Raw genomic sequence first — 20,595 nt, 5'->3', positions numbered from 1 at the left:
TAGATCCCTGCCTGCTGGCTCTGCACTCCTTAAGTACTCCTTTTTAAAAACGTGAAGTAGGCGCAATGGTTGCTGAGGGGAACTGAGGAAGTGAGTAGCCATTTCATTGTCGGCCATGCAGCTCAAGGGTACTGGAGCTGTTGCCCCAGTTCTTGGGGAGGTAGGGGACCCCTCAGGGGGTTGGGCTTGGCCAAGGGGCTGAAACATTCCTGGTAGGAGGGTTGCCTCTGGACCAAAGTTGAGGGAGATCGGGGGTGAGGTTGAGGAGCTTTTCGCCTGTGAGACCTTCAAGTCATATTGTGGATACCCACAACAGGGGAAACCGCAGCTGCTGTCTTTCTCTCCTACCAAACAATTCCAGGGCAGAGCCCTGTTCTTGGTTATATGCTGAAGATCACTTTTACTGTCTTTGACTGTGAGCAGCCTCAAGCTTCACAGCTGAAGGCTATTGCTAATAAAGAATTGGCCTTGTTAGTTGCGAGAGGACTTCACAGTTGCAGGTTGTGTTTGCTGCTTGCTCCTACAGGTGGCTGCAGATGCCTGGAGGCTTTTGTTGCTGTTTCCTTCCTTTTCTGTAGCCGGAAAGAAGAAGGACAATTTTTTTCTAAGGTACCTGGGTATGGAACACCAGGCTCAGGGGGATATATGAGTCCTGAATGCAATCTGGTTTGAAGCAAGAAACACTGAGGGACCTGGCGTGCGGCATTGTCCCAAATGGTCCACCTGATGGCGCCATTGACGAAATGCTTTCGCAGATTGTTGATGCTTTTGTTGCTGGTGTAGTGAGTGCTGCCTTTAACTGGCACGCGGCCGTGGGTTAAACATGCTAGAAGTCAAGGACGTTCAACTGCACCTTGACTGCCAGTGGAATATGTGGATGGCAGGATTTGGTTCCGATGAGGTTGGGCCGTGTGGGAGGGCCTACACAGTGGACAGAGAATGGCACTGATACGTGGAACAAATAACACATTGATGAACGATAATTTCTGTGACAAAGTTCTGGACATGATCACACATTCTTAGGTTTCTCCTCCATTTCTATTGAGGAACCTGTGAGGGCTGATACCCGTGTGTTTGGTTTATTTGTGCAAATGAGCTGGTATAGCTTTGCATTGGTACTCATGTGGAACGGTGACGTTTCCTTGTGATCAATGGTTAGTGTGATATGTGCAATATTACCTAGTTGATTTTCAAATCTTTGTTAATGATGATCATTTAATAAATATTGGGTGGCATTCCCCAAGCCTGGCGGAAAAAGAGCGAGAATCACGCCGGACCTTTTCCTCGAAGGTCCAGGATGATCCTCCATTTTCCAGGGGGCAAGCAGAGCCCCGGCGTGCGTCCTGCGGCTATTGCTGCCGCCGGGGCCCTGCTGTCCAGACCATGCGGAGTAAGGTAGGGCCCCCGATCGCGGGCCAGCAAACTGCTGAGCCCCCCCCCGGAGTCAGATTCCCCCGCCCCCCACCAGGACCGCCACCGCGGCCGTGGGTCCGAGTTCCTGCCAGGTGGTACCAGATGTAAACCACGCGGCGGGAGTTCAGCCGGTCGACCGTGGAGAATCTCTGTGGGGGCCTGTTCCAACGGCCCCTGAACGGCGCTGCATCGACCGCGCGCGCGGGACTGGTGGGTCCGCGGAGAATCGCGAAAGTGCCATCGTGCCGGATTTCCGGCGTGAACGGCTATTCTCTGCCCCCGCGCCGGGCGCGATTCCAGCGCGGAGGGTCGGAGAATCCCGCCCATAATATTCTCATGTGGCCTTTCATAGGCACACATGCCATGTCTCAGACGATTATGACTGCATCATATTTCAATCAAACTTTGAAGCCTGAACAGTTCGCCTGAACTCTAGAATCATCAGAACCATAGAGGCAGCAGCCAACAATCGACCACTCAAGACCTGGGCTTTAGCACTGGGAATATCCTTGTGACCAAGCTTGGTCTTCTGCATGCTCCTGGCAGGGATCTGCAGTCTAGGGGCTCCTGCTGTGGCCATGGTGAGTGTGCAGAGCGAGGTTCTCCAGCATGGTGGACGGCACTCTGAGAGAAGGTGAGGCACGTAAGGACTTGGGGGGATTTGTGGGTTCCGGGATAGAAGCCCTAACTGTTGGTCTATCGCCTTCCCCAATTTCGTACAGATACCAAAATTGATGGTGGTATCGGTCCTGCAGAGGATGCAATGCTGGTGACAGCCCAGGTGGCCAGACGCCAGAGGAGGAGGGCACCCGCTCCCGGTAGCCGTGGAGGTCACCACAGCCCTGAACGTTTATGCAATCAGTTCATTCCAGTTTCATTCGAGCAGGGAGTTGTGCGGCATTTCATAAGCTATAGCCCACAAGTGCATCCGTGAGGCCATGGGCAGCAGGATTCTCCATCTACGCTGGGATGCCCCAAGTCCAGGGTGTAATTAATGGCACGCATGTCGCCTTTCACACACCGGGGCATCAGAGAGTGCCCTTCTGAACAGGAAGAGGTTTCACTCCCTGAATGTTCAACTCGTGTGCGACCACCAACTCCAGATCATGCATGTGTGTGCACGCTTCCCAGGGCGTGTGCACGACAGGTACATTTTGAGACACTCGGAGATTCCCAGTGCCTTTGAGGACCATTAGAGGATGACGGGTTGGCTGATGGGGGAATAAGGGGGACCCACTGAGGTCCTGGCTGATGACGCCAGTGCAGAGGCCGGAGACCGAAGCGGAGACCCGATATAGCGAGGCCCGTGTTGCCACCTGAGCTGTCATAGAGCAGTGCATCGGACTGCTCAAAATTCGGTTCCAATGCCTAGAACACTCTGGTGGTGCCCTGTTGTACAATTCCCAGAGGGTCTCCCGCTTTGTGGTGGTCTGTTGAGCTCTCCACAACCTGGCACAGCAGCGGGATGACATGAAGGAGGAGGAGAAGGGACATGTGGCCTGAGGACGAGCCGCAGGAGAAGCCAGAGCATGAAGGACAGGCAGCCCAAAGGGTCCGGCTAATAAAACGAGCCTTTTTCTGTCAGCTTACCCCCTCCCCTTCATTCCTCTCCTTCCCTCCCATTCCCTTCCTTCTTCCCCATTTCCTTCCTTCCCCCCATTCCCCTTGTTATCCCCATCTCCCCATTCCACCCCCCACCCCCCCCCCCCCCCCCCCCCCCCAATTCCCTGACTCTACCACTAACCAACTACCCTGGTGGTAACTTGCAATTGCAGGTCGTTGGAAGTCATTTGACTTCTTCCTGAACTGGATGTGACCGTGCTGCTGGTCCTCCCACCCCCTCGGGAGAACAGGATGTCCTGTCTCACATCCACAGTTTCGAGAAGCCTTGTGAGGTCAGCATCACCGAAGCGAGGAGCAGGTCTGAGCATTGCCATGCTTGTGTGTTAACTGGAGTGAATGGTGACGGAGCGTTTAAAAGCAGCCCCCCCCTTATTAATGGAGAGATGCTGAGGCACGAGTATGGATAATCAGGTGGCGAAACCGGCAGTAATAGTGAGAAGCTTGTGGGGTCTCATTTCCGGCACTTAGTGCCATTAAGTACAATCGCAGCCATTGAGAACGAGCCCGCCAATCGCGCCCAAAATGACTTTTGGAAATGTTTCCGTTAAATTGCGCTCAAAGCCATTGATGGGCACATTGTGGAGGCAGTGGTGTAGTAGGCAGCAATATCACTGGACTGGTAATCTAGAGGTCCAGGTTAATGCTTTGCTGATAGGAGTTCAAATCCCACCATGGCAGCTGGCGGAACTTAAATAAATTCAATTAATTAATTCAAAATAATCTGATTATTCTCAGTAATGGGGACCCTCTATCATCGATTGTTGTAAAAACCCATTTGGTTCATTAATGTCCAATAGGAAAGGAAATCTGCCGTACTTGTGACTCCAGATCCGCAGCAATGTGATTGACTTGTAACTACCCTCTGAAATGGCCGAACAAGCCACTCAGTTGAAGGGCAATTAAGAATGGGCAACAAATGCTGGACTTGAACTTTGTGAATGTAAATTGCATTTTGAAAAAGTGTGCCTTTTCCGAGGAATTCAATCTATTCCATTTCTAATGTTACATTTTAGTGTATTTACAGCTCCTTGTGTTTCCTCATTGTAAGCTAGCACTAAGCCTGAAGAGGGATGTACGGACATTTCCTGGAGCAAAGGGTTATTCAGCTGGAGCACACTGTCAGGACATTTGGATATGGACGTCGGAGATTATAAAGGATTTCATAGCTGGAAGATGTTGCAGGATGTCCACTAGACTTTGCTTCCAATTCCCAATATCCATTCCACGTGAGGAGCATTAAACTGCTTCTTGAAGTGTATCTTGTAAATTCCAAAACAATTCTGTTGCCACCCTCCTTCCCCTCTCTAAACAAAGATTCTCACTAGGTTCGTCAATGTGTAGGTCCAAGAGGATCAGTATCTCTCTTAGGTCCATACCAATGTGGGCATCCCTCATGAGTAAACCCAACTAATGGTCTAAATCTCATCAAATGGTTCTATATCATCAAAATTGGAACGTAATTTGAAATATGTGCATTAGGACCCGCAGAAGCCCTGACGCACACTGTAATTGCCCTGGAAGTTTCACTTTCAAGAGGCTGATTTCCGCTGCCCAGTACCCTCTCCGAATACCTTCGAATCTGAGCTGAATGTCAGAGACTTGGGCCAGATAAACAATATTTTCCGGCATTATACCACTGAAGATCTTACGCTGCTTAATGCCTGGCTTAACTCAGTGAGTAGTCAGAGTAACAACAGAACAACATGTCCCCTGACTAAACACCACCCAATTCAACCCAAACACTCCCCTGACACAACTGCCCCCAACCCAATTACTTTGCTTATCCAACTACCCACAACCCACCCCAACTATTCCCCAGCCCAATAATCCCCAACACAACCTAGCTATTCCCTCCGTCCAATTCAACCCAATTCCTCCCCCGACACATCTACCCCCAATCCAGCTGCTCCCTTGACCCAACTATCCCCAATTCAACCTAACCATTCCCCCAACCCAACTGCCCCCAGATAAACCAAAATACTCTCCTCACCCAACTACACCAACTCAATCCGATGCACCCGTGACTCAACTACTCCCAACTCAATCAAATACTCCCCTGACCCAAGTACTCCCAATCCAACTACTTCCCAACCCATCTACCACCAGCTCATCCCAACTATTCCTCCAACTCAACTACCCCCAACTCAACTCAAATACTCCCCTGACCTAACTGCCTCCAATCCAACTGCTCCCCAATGTCTTGCCACATTCAATGATTTCTGCACAGATACGCCAGATCCCTCTGCTCCTGCACCTCCTTCAGAATTCACCCTTTATTTTGTATTGCCTCCCATTCTTCCCATCAAAATGAAAAACACCTCTCTGAGTCATAGTCATAGAGTCATAGATGTTCACAACATGGAAACAGGCCCTTCGGCCCAACTTGTCCATGCGTCCAGTTTCTATCACGAAGCTAATCCCACTTGCCCACATTTGGCCCATATCCCTCTATACCACCTCCCCTGCCCATGTAACTGTCTAACTGTTTTTCAAAAGACAAAATCGTACCCACCTCTACCACTGCCTCTGGCAGCCCGTTCCAGATGCTCACCACCCTCTGTGTGAAGAAATTGCCCCTCTGGTCTCTTTTGTATCTCTCCCCTCTCACCTTAAACCTATGCCCTCTAGTTATAGACTCCTCTGCATTTGGGAAAAGATGTTGATTAGCTAGCTTATCTATGCTCCTCATTATTTTATAGACCTCTATAAGATCACCCTTAAGCTTCCTACGCTCCAGGGGAAAAAATCCCAGCCTATCCAACCTCTCCTTAAAACTCAGACCATCAAGTCCTGGTAGCATCCTCATAAATCTCTTCTGCACTCTTTCTAGTTTAACAATATCCTTCCTATAATAGGGTGACCAGAGCTGAACACAGTGGGCGGGATTCTCCCAGCCCAGGCCGGGCCGGCCGGGCGAATTGCGCGCCGCCGCCGCGACGGTGGTCCATTGGCGCCGGCGCGGTCGGCGCAGCTCCGGTCGGTGGCCACTCTACATTGCCCCCCCCCCCCCCCCCCGGCGATTCTCCACCCGGGATGGGCCAAGCAGCTGTACAATAAATCCGAGTCCCGGCGGCACCGTCTACATGTGGCCTTACCCAGTGGGAACTTGGCGTGTATCCTTTCGGTGGCGGCCTGGTGGGGGGGGGGGCGGCCTGGTGGGGGGAGGGGGGGGCTCCGACCCCAGGGTGGGCCTCCGCTGTAGTGTGGCCCGCGATCGGGGCCGACCGATCGGCGGCCCGGCCTCTCGAGCTGGGGGCCTCTTTTGTTCTGCGCCGGCCCGTGTAGCCCGACGCCATGTTGTGTTGGGGCTGGCGCGGAGAAGGGAGCCACCGCGCATGCGCGCAATTGCACCGGTCGCACTGCGCAGGCACAGACCCGCGGCGCCCATCTGACGCCGGTATCGGCAGCTGGGTGGGTTGCTCCAGTGCTGTGCTGGCCCCCTGTAGGGGTCAGAACCGCCGCTCCTGAGGGCATGTTGATGCCATCGAGAAACGCGATGGCGTTTACCACGGCGTCAACACTTAGCCTCAGAATCAGAGAATCCCGCCCAGTATTCCATGTGTGGCCTTACCAATGTCTTGTACAACATCAACAAGACGTCCCAACTCCAGTATTCAATATTCTGACCAATAAAACCTCGCATGCTGAATGCCTTCTTCACCACCCTATCCACCTGTGACTCCACCTTCAAGGAGCTATGAACATGTACTCCTAACTCTTTGTTCTGTAACTCCCCCCAACTCTGTACCATTAACTGAGTAGGTCCTGCCCTGATTTGATCTACCAAAATGCATCACCTCACATTTATCCAAATTAAACTGCATCTGCCATTCATCGGCCCACTGGCCCAATTGGTCAAGATCCTGTTGCAATCTTATATAACCTTCTTCACTATCCATTGTGCCACCAATCTTGCTGTCATCTGCAAACTTACTAACCATGCCTCCTACATTCTCATCCAAATCATTTATATATAGAACAAATAACAGTGGACCCAGCACCGATCCCTGAGGCACACCGCTGATCTCAGGCCTCCAGTTTGAAAAACAACCCTCCACAACCACCCTTTGGCTTTGGTCACCAAGCCAATTTTGTATCCAATTGGCTACCTCGCCGTGGATTCCGTGAGATTTAACATTTTGCAACAACCTACCATGCGGTACCTTGTCAAAGGCCTTGCTAAAATTCATGTAGACCATGTCGACTGCACTGCCCTCATCTACCTTCTTGGTTTCCCCTCCAAAATACTCAATAAAATTAGTGAGACATGACTGTCCCCTTACAAAGCCATGCTGACTTTCCCTAATCAGTCCTTGCCTTTCTAAGTGCCTGTAGATCCTGCCCCTCACAATACTTTCCAACAATTTACCCACTACAGAAGTAAGGCTAACCGGTCTGTAGTTTCCAGGCTTATCCCTACAGCCTTTCTTAAACAAGGGCACAACATTTGCTACCCTCCAATCTTCAGGCACCTCTCCCGTGGCTGTCAATGATTCAAATATCTCAGCTAGGGGGCCGGTAATTTCCTCCCTAGCCTCCCACAACGTTTTGGGATACATTTCATCAGAACCCGGGCATTTATCTATCTTCATCCGCTTTAATACCTCCAGCACCTCCTTCTCTGTAATATGTACATTCCTCAAGACATCACTTTTTATTTCCCCAATTTCCCTAACATTCGTGCCTTTCTCAACAGTAAATACGGAGGAGAAATATTCATTTAGGACCTCTCCCATCCCTTGTGGATCCACACATAGATGACATTGTTTATCCTTAAGAGGCCCGACCCTCTCCCTAGTCACTCTTTTGCCCTTTACGTATCTGTAAAAGCTCTTTGGATTTACCTTTGCCTTATCTGCCAAAACAATCTCATGTCCCCTTTTTGCCCTCCTGATTTCTTTCTTAACTCTATTCCGACAAGCCCTATACCCTTCAAGGGATCCACATGATCCCAGCTGCCTATGTATGTCATATGCCTCCTTCTTCCTTTTGACAATGGCCTCACTATCTGGCAGATGGAATACAATGTTGACAAATGTGAGGTTATCCATTTTGGTAGGAATAACAGCAAAAGGGATTATTATTTAAATGATAAAATATTAAAACATGCTGCTGTGCAGGGAGACCTGGGTGTGCTCGTGCATGAGTCGCAAAAAGTTGGTTTACAGGTGCAACAGGAGATTAAAAAGGCGAATGGAATTTTAAGACCATAAGACATAGGAGCGGAAGTAAGGCCATTCGGTCCATCGAGTCCACTCCACCATTCAATCATGGCTGCTTTCAACTCCATTTACCCGCTCTCACTCCATAGCCCTTAATTCCTTGAGAAATCAAGAATTTATCAACTTCTGTCTTTAAGACACTCAACATCCCGGCCTCCACCGCCCTCTGTGGCAATGAATTCCACAGACCCACCACTCTCTGGCTGAAGAAATGTCTCCTCATCTCTGTTCTAAAGTGACTCCCTTTTATTCTAAGGCTGTGCCCCCCGGGTCCTAGTCTCCCCTGCTAATGGAAACAACTTCCCTACGTCCACCCTATCTAAGCCATTTATTATCTTGTAAGTTTCTATTTTGTCCTTCATTGCTAGAGGGATGGAGTTTAAGACTAGGGAGGTTATGCTGCAATTGTACAAGGTGTTAGGCCACACCTGGAGTATTGTGTTCAGTTTTGGTCTCCTTACCTGAGAAAGGATGTACTGGCACTGGAGGGTGTGCAGAGGAGATTCACTAGGTTAATCCCAGAGTTGAAGGGGTTGGATTACGAGGAGCGGTTGAGTAGACTGGGACTGTACTCGTTGGAATTTAGAAGAATGAGGGGGGATCTTATAGAAACATATAAAATTATGAAGAGAATAAATAGGATAGACGCGGACAGGTTGTTTCCACCGGCGGGGAAAGCAGAACTAGGGGGGATAGCCTCAAAATAAGGGGAGGTAGATTTAGGACTGAGTTTAGGAGGAACTTCTTCACCCAAAGGGTTGTGAATCTATGGAATTCCTTGCCCAGTGAAGCAGTTGAGGCTCCTTCATTAAATGTTTTTAAGATAAAGATAGATAGTTTTTTGAAGAACAAAGGGATTAAGGATTATGGTGTTCGGCCGGAAAGTGGAGCTGAGTCCACAAAAGATTGAATGGCGGAGCAGGCTCGAGGGGCCATATGGCCTACTTCTGCTCCTAGTTCTTATGTTCTTATGTTCTTATATCCTGAGTCATCCAGGGTTACCTACTTCTACCTTACCCTCACTCTAAGAGGAATGTGCTCATCTTGAACCCTAATTAACACCCTTTTGAAAGATTCCCACTTACCAGCTGTCCCCTTGCCTGTAAACAGGGGCGAGATTCTTCGACCCCCGCCGGGTCGGAGAATCGCCGGGGGTAGGCGTGAATCCCGCCCCCGCTGGTTGCCGAATTCTCCACCACCGGATATTCGGCGGGGGCGGGAATCACGCCGCGCCGGTTGGCGGGCCACCCCCCACGATTCTCCGGCCCGGATGGGCCGAAGCCCCACCGCTAAAATGCCTGTCCCGCCGGCGTCGATTAAACAACTTACCTTACCGGCGGGACAAGGCGGCGCGGGCGGGCTCCGGGGTCCTGGGGGGGGGCGAGGGGTGATCTGGCCCCGGGGGGTGCCCCCACGGTGGCCTGGCCCGCAATCGGGGCCCATCGATCCGCGGGCGGGCCTGTGCCGTGGGGGCACTCTTTCCCTTCCGCGTTCGCCACGGTCTCCACCATGGCGGAGACGGAAGAGACTCTCTCCACTGCGCATGCGCGGGAATGCCGTCAGCGGCCGCTAACGCTCCCGCGCATGCGCCGCTCGGAGATGTCATCTCCGCGCCAGCTGGCGTGGCACCAAAGGCCTTTTCCGCCAGCTGGCGGGGCGGAAATTCGTCCGGCGCCGGCCTAGCCCCTTAAGGTTGGGGCTCGGCCACCAAAGATGCGGAGCATTCTGCACCTTTGGGGCGGCGCGATGCCCGACTGATTTGCGCCGTTTTGGGCGCCAGTCGGCGGACATCGCGCCGTTTCCGGAGAATTTCGCCCCGGGTTCCCCCAATCAACTTTTGAAAGTTCCCACATAATACCATGGAAATTGGCCTTTCCCCAATATAGAATTTTAACTTTTGGGCCAGAACTATCATTCTCCATAGCTATCTTAAAACCAATGGAATTATGGCCACTGGTCCCAAAGTGATCCCTCACTAACACTTCCGTCACCTGCCCTTTCTTATTCCCAAGAGGAGGTCAGGTTTTACCTCCTCTCTAGTCGAGCCATCCACACATTGAACGAGGAATTCTTCCTGAATACACTCAACAAATTTTTCTCCATCCAAACCCCTAGTGCTATGACTGTCCCAGTTAATGTTGGGAAAGTTAAAGTCCCCGACTATTACCACCTTATTTTTCTGGCAGTTACCTGTAATCTCCTTACATATTTGCTTCTCAATTTCCTGCTGACTATTTGGGGGCCTATAGTACAGTCCTAACAAAGTGATCTCGCCCTTCTTATTTTTCAGTTCAATCCATATAGAGTCAGTGGGCGAATCCTTGAACATAGAACATAGAACATACAGTGCAGAAGGAGACCATTCAGCCCATCGAGTCTGCACCGACCCACTTAAACCCTCACTTCCACCCTATTCCCGTAATTCAATAACCCCTCCTAACCTTTTGGACACTTAGGGCAATTCAGCATGGCCAATCCACCTAACCTGTATGTCTTTGGACTGTGGGAGAAAACCAGAGCACCCGGAGGAAATCCACGCAGACACGGGGAGAACGTGCAGACTCCGCACAGACAGTGACCCAAGCCGGGAATCCAACCTGGGACCCTGGCGCTGTGAAGCAACAGTGCTAACCACTTGTGCTACCGTGCTGCCCATTCTTTCTCTATATTACCGTGATGTTGTCCCAATTCATTAAATGTTATCCACCCATTCCATATAACTCAAAAGAATCACATTGTCGTCATAAATCTGCTGACCGAGATGTCCCTGGGGATTACTTAGATCTACTAAGGGCCAAGGATGCAGTTTTAAACCCAATTCCTTCGAGACAGACATCTTTAAAAGCCTGGAGGAATATATTTTCAAATGCATTGCTGTGGACAACACCAATGCTTAGGTATCCATTTTCTGTTTGTTTAGATGATACAATAATTAACCAGGTACCATGATGTGACCATCCAAAGCACATTATACTATATGACTGCGAGCCAAACCACATGGTTTGATTTCAGGAGTCCGCAGTCTATTGCTATTTGCTCATAGTGGCCCCACAATAAAAATATAAACAGCAACAAGAAATATTTATATAGCACCGCTACACAGTAAAAATGTTCCAAAGAATTTTGGGCGGCACGGTAGCACAATGGTTAGCACTGTTGCTTCACAGCACCAGGGACCTGGGTTTGATTCCCTGCTTAGATCACTGTCTGTGTGGAGTCTGTACGTTGTCTGCATAGGTTTCCTCCAGGTGCTCCGGCTTCCTTCCACATGTCCCGAAAGGCACGCTTGTTAGGTGAACTGGACATTCTGAATTCTCCCTCAGTGTTCACGAACAGGCGACTAGGGGATTTTCACAGTAACTTCATTGCAGTGTTAATGTAAGCTCACTTGTAACACTAATAAAGATTATTGTTAAATACATTAACAATCAAGATTAGGCATATATCTGCATAAGGAGATATTAGAATAGATGAACACACTCTTGTCCAAGGTTTTAAGGTTTTAAGAATCATCTTTAAAGAAAGAAAGAAGGTGGAGAGGTTTAGGGAAGGAATTCCAGAGCTTATAGCCCAGGCAGCTGGAAGCACAACCACAGCTCACCAACCCCACAAAGCCCTAACTTATTACATAACCTATTGCGTGATATGTCGCCCAAAGCTTTTTGCAGATGAGGTATAGATTATCAGCCGGCCTATTCACATCCACCAACCTCAGAACTTCCTCAAAAAATTCAGCTACATTGATGAGGAGTGACTTTTCCTCGTAGCCATGTTGAAAGTCTCTTAAAAGCCTCTTCTCCATCCAGCGGGTTGTAAAGTGTGGACCCAGTGATCCCTTCAACAACTTGTCAAAACGAATCAAACTTATGGGCCTGTAATTTCCTCGTTGTGGCCTGTTGCCATTTTGAGATGATTGACGCCACGTAAGATCAGAAGACGTAGGAGCATATGTAGGCCATTCAGCCCATCAAGACTGCTCCGCCATTCAATAAGATCATGGCTAATCTGACTGTGGCCGCAATGCCACTTTCTTGTCCATATCCCATGATCCTTGACTCCCTTGTCAATCAAAAATCTAACTCAATCTTGAACATATTCAATGACCCGGCCTGCACTGCTCTCTGAGAAAGAGAATCCCAAAGACTAATGACCGTCTGATAGGAATTCCTCATTGCTGTCTTAAATGGGAGATCCCTTGTTTTGAAGCTGTGCCCTCAAAATATTTCCCACATGAGGGAAAACATCCCCTCAACATCTACCCTGTCAAGATCCCTCAGAATCCTATCTAACTCAATAATACTCATATTCTTCTGAAATTCTACTGAGTATAGGCCCAACCTGCTCAACCGTTCCTCATAAGATAATTAGCCCCCTCGTCCCAGAAATCAAAATTGTCTCTAAGTTATTCTATTTCACAAATTATTCAGCCATAAATTTTGTTATCTCACAGACACCTTTCGCAACAGAAGCAGTTATTTCCAACCAGCATCAGTCTGGGACAAGGATTTTTTTTTTTTGTAACTTTCTGTTTCTAGTAACATAAATCTAATGACTGCACTCTGCATGGCAAGCTGATAGCAAGCTGTTCATCAGCTCTAAGCATTCTGAGAAGGAAATGTTATTGCTGGAAAATTACTTCAACTGTAAGCCAGCAGAGTGGTGAAACACACAGAACACGACTGTTAAAGTAGGTCACACATGGGCAGCAGGATATTGGACCAGAATTTGCTGAAGGATAGTATCCCACAGTGTTCCCTCGTTAGTTAAACTCTTTACACCTTTTTGCCGAGAAGGTTGCTGGAAATGCAAACTGATAACAGTGTGGGCAGGAACAGGAAACCTGTCATCTTGGTCAGCAATGAGACAAAGGGTGTATCTGCTGAACCAATGAGATTAAAGAATTGAGAAATAACTAAGCCAGCTGGAGAAGGCAGATGAGTTTGAACGAATAAGTGCAATAATCAGGTACAGAAAGACAAATAAAGTAAGGGAATGAATGATTAGAGAAAAAAAAGAAAAGAAGACAGAGGGTCAAGGCAGGCAAAATGCTTTAATTTAAAATATGTTTTCATAATTTCCTAAAACAATGCACCACCTTCAGGAATGAGATGTTACACTTTCTGGGCTGGAGAGGTTGATTGGAACTGCATTAACAATTATGTCAATACAAAACAGCCCACATAATTGGCACCCAATCCGCCACCTTAAACATTCACTCACTTCATCACCGACGCACAGGTGAACCAGCCACAAAATACAGTGCAGCAACTCACCAAGGCTCCTTTGACAGCACCTTCCAAGCCTACGAGATCTACCATCTAGAAGGATATGGGCAACAGATGTGTGGGAACACCACCACATGCAGGTTCCCCTCCAAGTCACTCACCATCCTGACTCGGGAATATATCATCGTTCTTTCATTGTCGCTGGGTCAAAATCCTGGAACTCCCTCTCTAACAGCACTATGTTTGTACCGACACTACATGGACTGCAGCAGCTCAAGAAGGTGGCACATTTAAAGAAGAGATTTGCTGTCCTTATCTGGTTTGTGCTTTACATGATTCTAGACTCACTGAACTGAATTCTCCGCCATCGGGATTCTCTGTTTTGCCGGTGCTCGGGGGCTTCCCCACAATGGAAAACCCCATTGACCAGCCAGCGAAACGGAGAATCCCGACGGCGTGCTGAACCAGAAATCTGGTGCAGCGGGACAGAGAACCCCGCCCGCAGTGTTTGACTCTTAACAGCCTTCCGAAATGGCCTAGCTTTCACCACCAGCTGAAGGGCAATTAGGGGACGGTAAATGAAAAGTGGCCTTGCCAACAACACTTACATCTCAGGAATGATTAAGGAAAATGCCTACTGACAGTTCCTGTCCTCACTAGATCCACACACACTCACGTCCATAAGACGCCTGCAAATTGGGCTGGTTTAGCACAGGGCTAAATAGCTGGCTTTTAAAGCAGACCAAGGCAGGCCAGCAGCTCGGTTCAATTCCCGTACCAGCCTCCCCGAACAGGCGCCGGAATGTGGCGACTAGGGGCTTTTCACAGTAACTTCATTTGAAGCCTATTTGTGACTATAAGCGATTTTCAAATGTGATCAGGAGCAAGATAATTTGATGAATTTTTGCATTCATAGTGTAGTGATGTGTGTGGTAGTCACCACTAGTGGTATATTATATGTATTACGTCACTGCCCGTCTATTAGAGGTACAATGGTAAATCCCTGCCTGCTGGCTCCGCCTAGCAGGCGGCGTATAAATGTGTGTGCTCTTCTGTGCTGCAGCCATTCTGGTTCCAGCTACAGGAGGCACCATACCGCCAAACTCCTTAATCTCACATACAATAAGGTGAAATGCATGTTCCACACCAACCGCTTAGCCATCCTTGGCTGTGGAAAATGGAGTCCTAGGGCCCAACCCCGACCGCATGCACCCCCTCCTGGAACTCCCTCTCCCCCACTGCCCCAAGGCCCTGAAACGATGCCTGGGGATTTTCTCCTATTACGCCCAGTGGGTCCCTAAATATGCGGACAAGGCCGTCCACTCATTCAGTCCAGAGTTTTTCCCCTGACGGCTGAGGCCCGCCAGGCCTTCAACCATATCAAGGCGGACATCGCCAAGGCCATGATGCATGCGGTCGATATGTCCCTCCCCTTTCAGGTGGAGAGCGATGTACAGGCCTCCTAACAGTGGTCAGGACCAGGGGCACAAAATGCACCACGAAATAGAAAGGGCATGTCAGAAAGGCAAGGTCACAGTGATCATGGGGGACTTTAATATGCAGGTGGACTGGGTAAATAATGTTGCCAGTGGACCCAAAGAAAGGGAATTCATTGAATGTTTACAGAAGGGCTTTTTGGAACAGCTTGTGATGGAGCCCACGAGGGAACAGGCCATTCTGGACTTAGTGTTATGTAATGAGCTAGACTTGATAAAAGATCTTAAAGTAAGGGAACACTTAGGAGGCAGTGATCATAATATGGTAGAATTCAGTCTGCAATTTGAAAGAAAGAAGGTAGAATCAGATGTAAATGTGTTACAATTAAATAAAGGTAACTACAGGGGCATGAGGGAGGAACTGACAAAAATCGACTGGGAGCAGAGCCTAGTGGGAAAGACAGTAGAACAGCAATGGCAGGAGTTTCTGGGAGTAATTGAGGACACAGTACAGAGGTTCATCCCAAAGAAAAGAAAGGTTATCAGAGGGGGGAATAGGCAGCCATGGCTGACAAAGGAAGTCAGGGAATGCATCAAAGCAAAAGAGAAAGCTTATAATGTGGCAAAGGGTAGTGGGAAGTCAGAAGATTGGGAAGGCTACAAAAACAAACAGAGGATAACAAAGAGAGAAATAAGGAACGAGAGGATCAAATATTAAGGTAGGCTAGCCAGTAACATTAGGAATGATAGTAAAAGTTTCTTTAAATACATTAAAAAACAAACGGGAGGATTTCGCAGGCCAGATGGTGGGGGATGAATGTAATGCGACATGAATCCCAGGTCCCGGTTGAGGCCGCACTCATGTGTGCGGAACTTGGCTATAAGCTTCTGCTCGGCGATTCTGCGTTGTCTCGCGTCCTGAAGGCTGCCTTGGAGAACGCTTACCCAGGTCGACCTCATACGCTACAGGAAAGGATGTCCCGAAGCATGGTACATTGGCGAGACCATGCAGACGCTGTGACAACGAATGAACGGACATCGTGCGATAATCACCAGGCAGGAATGTTCCCTTCCAGTCGGGGAACACTTCAGCAGTCAAGGGCATTCAGCCTCTGATCTCTGGGTAAGCATTCTCCAAGGCGGCCTTCAGGACGCGAGACAATGCAGAATCCTACCAACTGTCCTGGCTTGACACAATTCACACCTCTTTAACCTGGGGTTACCCCATCTCTGGATCTGTAAAGATTTAATCACCTGCTAATGCTCACATTCCAAGCATTGTCTGGCGTCTTTGAATTTGTCTATATATATGTTTCTGGAGCAGACCTCTTCATTCACCTGAGGAAGGAGCAGCGCTCCGAAAGCTAGTGACATCGAAACAAACCTGCTGGACTTTAACCTGGTGTTGTAAAACTTCTTACTGTGCTCACCCCAGTCCAATGCCGGCATCTCCACATCATGATCTTTCAAGTCACTGGAGTCAGGGAAAGTCCCAGAGGATTGGAAAATTGCTGTTGTAACCCCCTGTTCAAGAAGGGAACAAGAAAAAAGATGGAAAATTGTAGGCCAATTAGCCTAACCTCGGTTGTTGGCAAGATTCTAGAATCCATCGTTAAGGATGAGATTTCTAAATTCTTGGAAGTGCAGGGTCGGATTAGGACAAGTCAGCATGGATTTAGTAAGGGGAGGTCGTGCTGACAGTTCCTGGCCCCGTCCTCCTCCAAAAGTATGTGCGGACCCATAAGTCGGACCCCTTTGTCAAAAAAGTCCACCTTTAACACGCAACCCCACAGTACACCTACGTGGCACACCCCGACGGGCGCCAAGACACAGTCTCCCTCCGGGACCTGGCACCCGCGGGATCCCCACCCATGACCCCCAACCTGACACTGCCCCCCCCCAGTTGCCTCATTCATCCCTCTGCCACTCACCCTCCCTCCAGCAAACCTCACCGCAGCCCCCATCCCAGCAGGATCCGTCCTCCCACTGGTTCCACTCAGGGTTGACGAAGACGAGGACAACACACTCCCGGAGTCGCAGGTGACCAAGTCGGTGCCCACATCACCACCAGGACTGAGGCGATCACAGAGGAGGGTCAAGGCCCCCGACAGACTTAACTTGTAATGTTTACCACCACCCCCGCCAGACTTTTTTTAACAGGGGGTGAATGTGGTAGTCACCACTAGTGGTATATTATATGTATTACGGCACTGCCCGTAGATTAGAGGTACAATGGTAAATCCCTGCCTGCTGGCTCCACCCAGCAGACGGCGTATAAATGTTTGTGCTCTTCTGTGCTGCAGCCATTCTGGTTCCAGTACAGGAGGTACAACACCTTGTTCAATAAAGCCTCGATTGTTCCACCATTCTCATCTTGTGGTAATTGACGGTGCATCAATGTGCACATCTGCATGTATACAAGGGGTTAATGTAAATACACTACAACTAAGTAATCACTAGAGGGAGCACTAGAGAGGTATAAAATAGACAGACGGGATCCAGGATCAAACTCTTCATAGGAACGGCAGCTAGTGACCAGACACAGACAGACAGCTCTCATGTAACATCTAGTATAAGCTCTGGAGAGAGAACAAACTTACTCAATAAAACATTTACTTCAACTGGAAGACAACGAGCTTTATTCAGACATAAGAAATAATATACATAGCTCAGGGCATTATGCTTGCCTTCTCGGATGAACGTATGAGGTCTCATTGGGCCAAATCAAAGAGGAGAATAGTTGTCTCTCATGTACTGAACAATACTTCATCCCTCAATCAACACCTAAAACAAATTACCTGTTCATTATCACATTGCCGATTCTGTGCAAATTCGCTGCCACAGTTGCTACATTGCAACAGCGGCTGCACCTTCAAAGTATTTCAAAATTGTACTATTACGGAGGGTTGGCAGGGACAAAATGGGCTGAATGGTCTTCTTCTATGCTGTAACCATTCTAGGATTCTACTGAATTGGCTATGAGACCATGAAGGCCGCATTGTATATGAAAATCATCTCTTTATTAGTCATGTGCTCGATCAGGTAAGCGCAGTGTTTATAATGTTCTTGCTCTAGAAGTTGATTGTGTTCCTCAATGTACACTTTTCATTTCATACTGTTTTGCTTGGAACAGCTTACAACTTGGAAGCACCAAGTACACTATTCCTCCATCCCAAAATGACATTCCGAAAGTATAATCTATAAAGTTTATCAAACATCCCACACAGCCACGTAAGCATGGTATGTATACGCCCGCTATTTTCCAGCATGTGTTTATATCTCTAGGAATTCAGGCTGGGCATGGTTAACTGACAGCTGTGAGGCAAGGACTTCTGACTGTCTGTAATCCCTGGACTCTACATGGGCCACGAACGGATCTCTGCTGTCTTTGGTTCATTAGTGATGAGCCCCATTATACTGGTCATAAAGGCCACATTCCAGAACCAAACTGTTGAAATCAGTGTTGTAGTTTAGCAGCTAAGGCAAGTTTGTCAATAAGCTCAGGAGACAGCAAGCCTGCTCAGTTTGTTAGGAAAAGTTTATAAAATACCTTAATGGTTAAACTAAACACTAATAGTTTACAGTTATTTGTTCAGCATATTATGTAATTGTTCATAAGTGCCGTTGGTCTTCCCTTGCCATCGAAACAAAACAAAATATTTACTGGACAGTAGTACTGTCACATGCTGTAGTATTTACTTTTCTATGAGACCATGGCCATTAGTTTATTGCTCATGAAACAAATAAAATTGTCGTTCCCACACAATCCATTCATGGGAGTTAGTAAGACACAATTCTATGTAACATTTTTTAAAAAGTGTGATTCAGTCATTTCAAGTGGCCTTTCAGAGAGGTCTTATGGTAGAAATGGTGTACCTGCGTCTGAGCCAGAAGCTCCGGGTTCGAGTCCTATCCCAGGAATTGATGGCCGAGGAAGGTGCGTTCATAATGCAGTCAAACAAGTTGAGTGGGTCAACCTGAAAATCCTTCCAACATGCCAATTGCTGGCAGTAAGAGTGGGAGAGATTCCTACTTTTCCACGCTTGATGTTGAGTGGTGCTCCTCAAGCTGTAAGTCCCTAGCGACCCATTCCGGGAATCACTAGCTATGGAAGCAGAGCACTCGGTGTGGGAATGGAAACCAGCTTTCAACACTAAATGGCTCATCTGGTCTAACCATTTATTCCTTAGAGGATACCTAACCACTGAACGGAGGCCAAGCTTATAAACAACACCAACACAGGACAATTTATAAAATATTTCCTACAAGCCATTGCCAGTATCAGTCTGAAGAAAAGGTAGGTTTATTACATATAGTGACAAAGCCCTCTTATTGATTAATATATTCTGGTTAAAAAGATCGGGCCTTAATTATTTTTCAAAGTTTAGAAGAGCATGCAACAGAACATTTTTCCTTGGAGAGGTTAAAACCGTTACCAGTGGCTCGTTAATAGTCAGCTCGTCCTCATATTCATAGAAATTCCTTGGATCCTGATTCAAAAATTCGGCTTCTGCAAAATGATCATCAGGTAGCAATTGTATCTGTTTAAATTTCTTTGCTTTCTCCTCATTCTTTGTAGGGGCAGCAAAAACAGCCTCCAGGATTAGAAGTCCCAACAATAATACCGAGGCAAAGGTCTTCATTCTGCAATTCTTGGAAGAGATAAAGAAACAGCTTCCTTAATACTTCTGAAAATGGCACTGCTCTTTCTGCGTTAAGCTACAAGAATAATGGTTCCGTTCATAATTTGTGTGGCAAAAAATAATCTTCTCAGTTCTTTTTGAGGTATCTAGATTATGATCCTGTGATAATAAAATAGTTACTCTTTGCAATGATATAAAGAACAATGATATAATTATATCTAATATATGGAACTTATCTAATACAAAGCAAATATAATTCAAGGGCTTGTTTTGCAAGAAAGCTCCTTGCATCTCAAATAACGCCTCCTTGTGTATATATATATATATGCATAACAAATTATATTCAGCTAGTGCTAGCTGGCAATTTCTTTTCATTGCATTTCTATTTACAGTCAGAATTTCCCATATGAAAGCAGGTCTGTGTGTATGGTGTTCCTGTCCTCATGACTATATGAAATTCCTCTGGGGGCTGAGGACTGCTGTGCAACCCATGGCTTTCACAGTCGTTTCCTTTTCAGACCGCTTCACATAAACTCTTCAGCCAAAAGGGTAAATTATTGAGACAGACGAGTTACAAATGAAACCTTGTGACTCTTAATGGCCAATATAATTAATGTGGCTGTAGGTGGAATCAAACTAAAAGCCTCAGCGACTGCCTTCAAGCCAGCCCTTATTTTAACGTACAGTTTAGGCTAACTTCAGATTCAGAAATAGTTTATCTTTTTCAATGTGAATAAAATGGGAAGAGATGACCAGTGATTTCAGAACCTCTCACATTATTCCACGAAAGCATTGGTTTCTCTCACAGTACAGATTTTGCAAATTTTGAGATGTGCTAGTAAATGTTTCGAAGGTAGGCTTGTTTTCAGTCACACTTCATACGGCTGTCACTATCTATCTAGGTTCTATTTATCTTGGCTGAATGAAGCTCCTGGCATTTTCTCAATAGCTCAAAAGGTACAGTTTGCTCTTTGTTATTCCCTTTGTCACTACTTTGAATTTAGTAAAAGATTTTCATCCGTAGAAAGTACGA

General features: G+C 47.6%; 1 protein-coding gene across 1 annotated transcript in view; it reads right to left on the bottom strand.

Annotated features, from left to right (window-relative positions):
• The window catches only part of epyc (epiphycan), a 38,235-nt gene that overhangs the window by 17,205 nt on the left and 435 nt on the right, over positions 1–20,595 (bottom strand). Inside the window, exon 2 of the mRNA XM_072484950.1 lies at positions 19,356–19,571. Within this exon, the coding sequence (XP_072341051.1) occupies positions 19,356–19,562 (207 nt within the window). The 5' untranslated portion in view covers positions 19,563–19,571. The remainder of the gene's footprint in view (positions 1–19,355; positions 19,572–20,595) is intronic.

Source organism: Scyliorhinus torazame, chromosome 19 (genome assembly GCF_047496885.1).
Source record: "Scyliorhinus torazame isolate Kashiwa2021f chromosome 19, sScyTor2.1, whole genome shotgun sequence".
NCBI lineage: Eukaryota > Metazoa > Chordata > Chondrichthyes > Carcharhiniformes > Scyliorhinidae > Scyliorhinus > Scyliorhinus torazame.
Note: the sequence above shows the minus strand (reverse complement) of the source record. Positions and strands in the feature narration are given on the sequence as shown.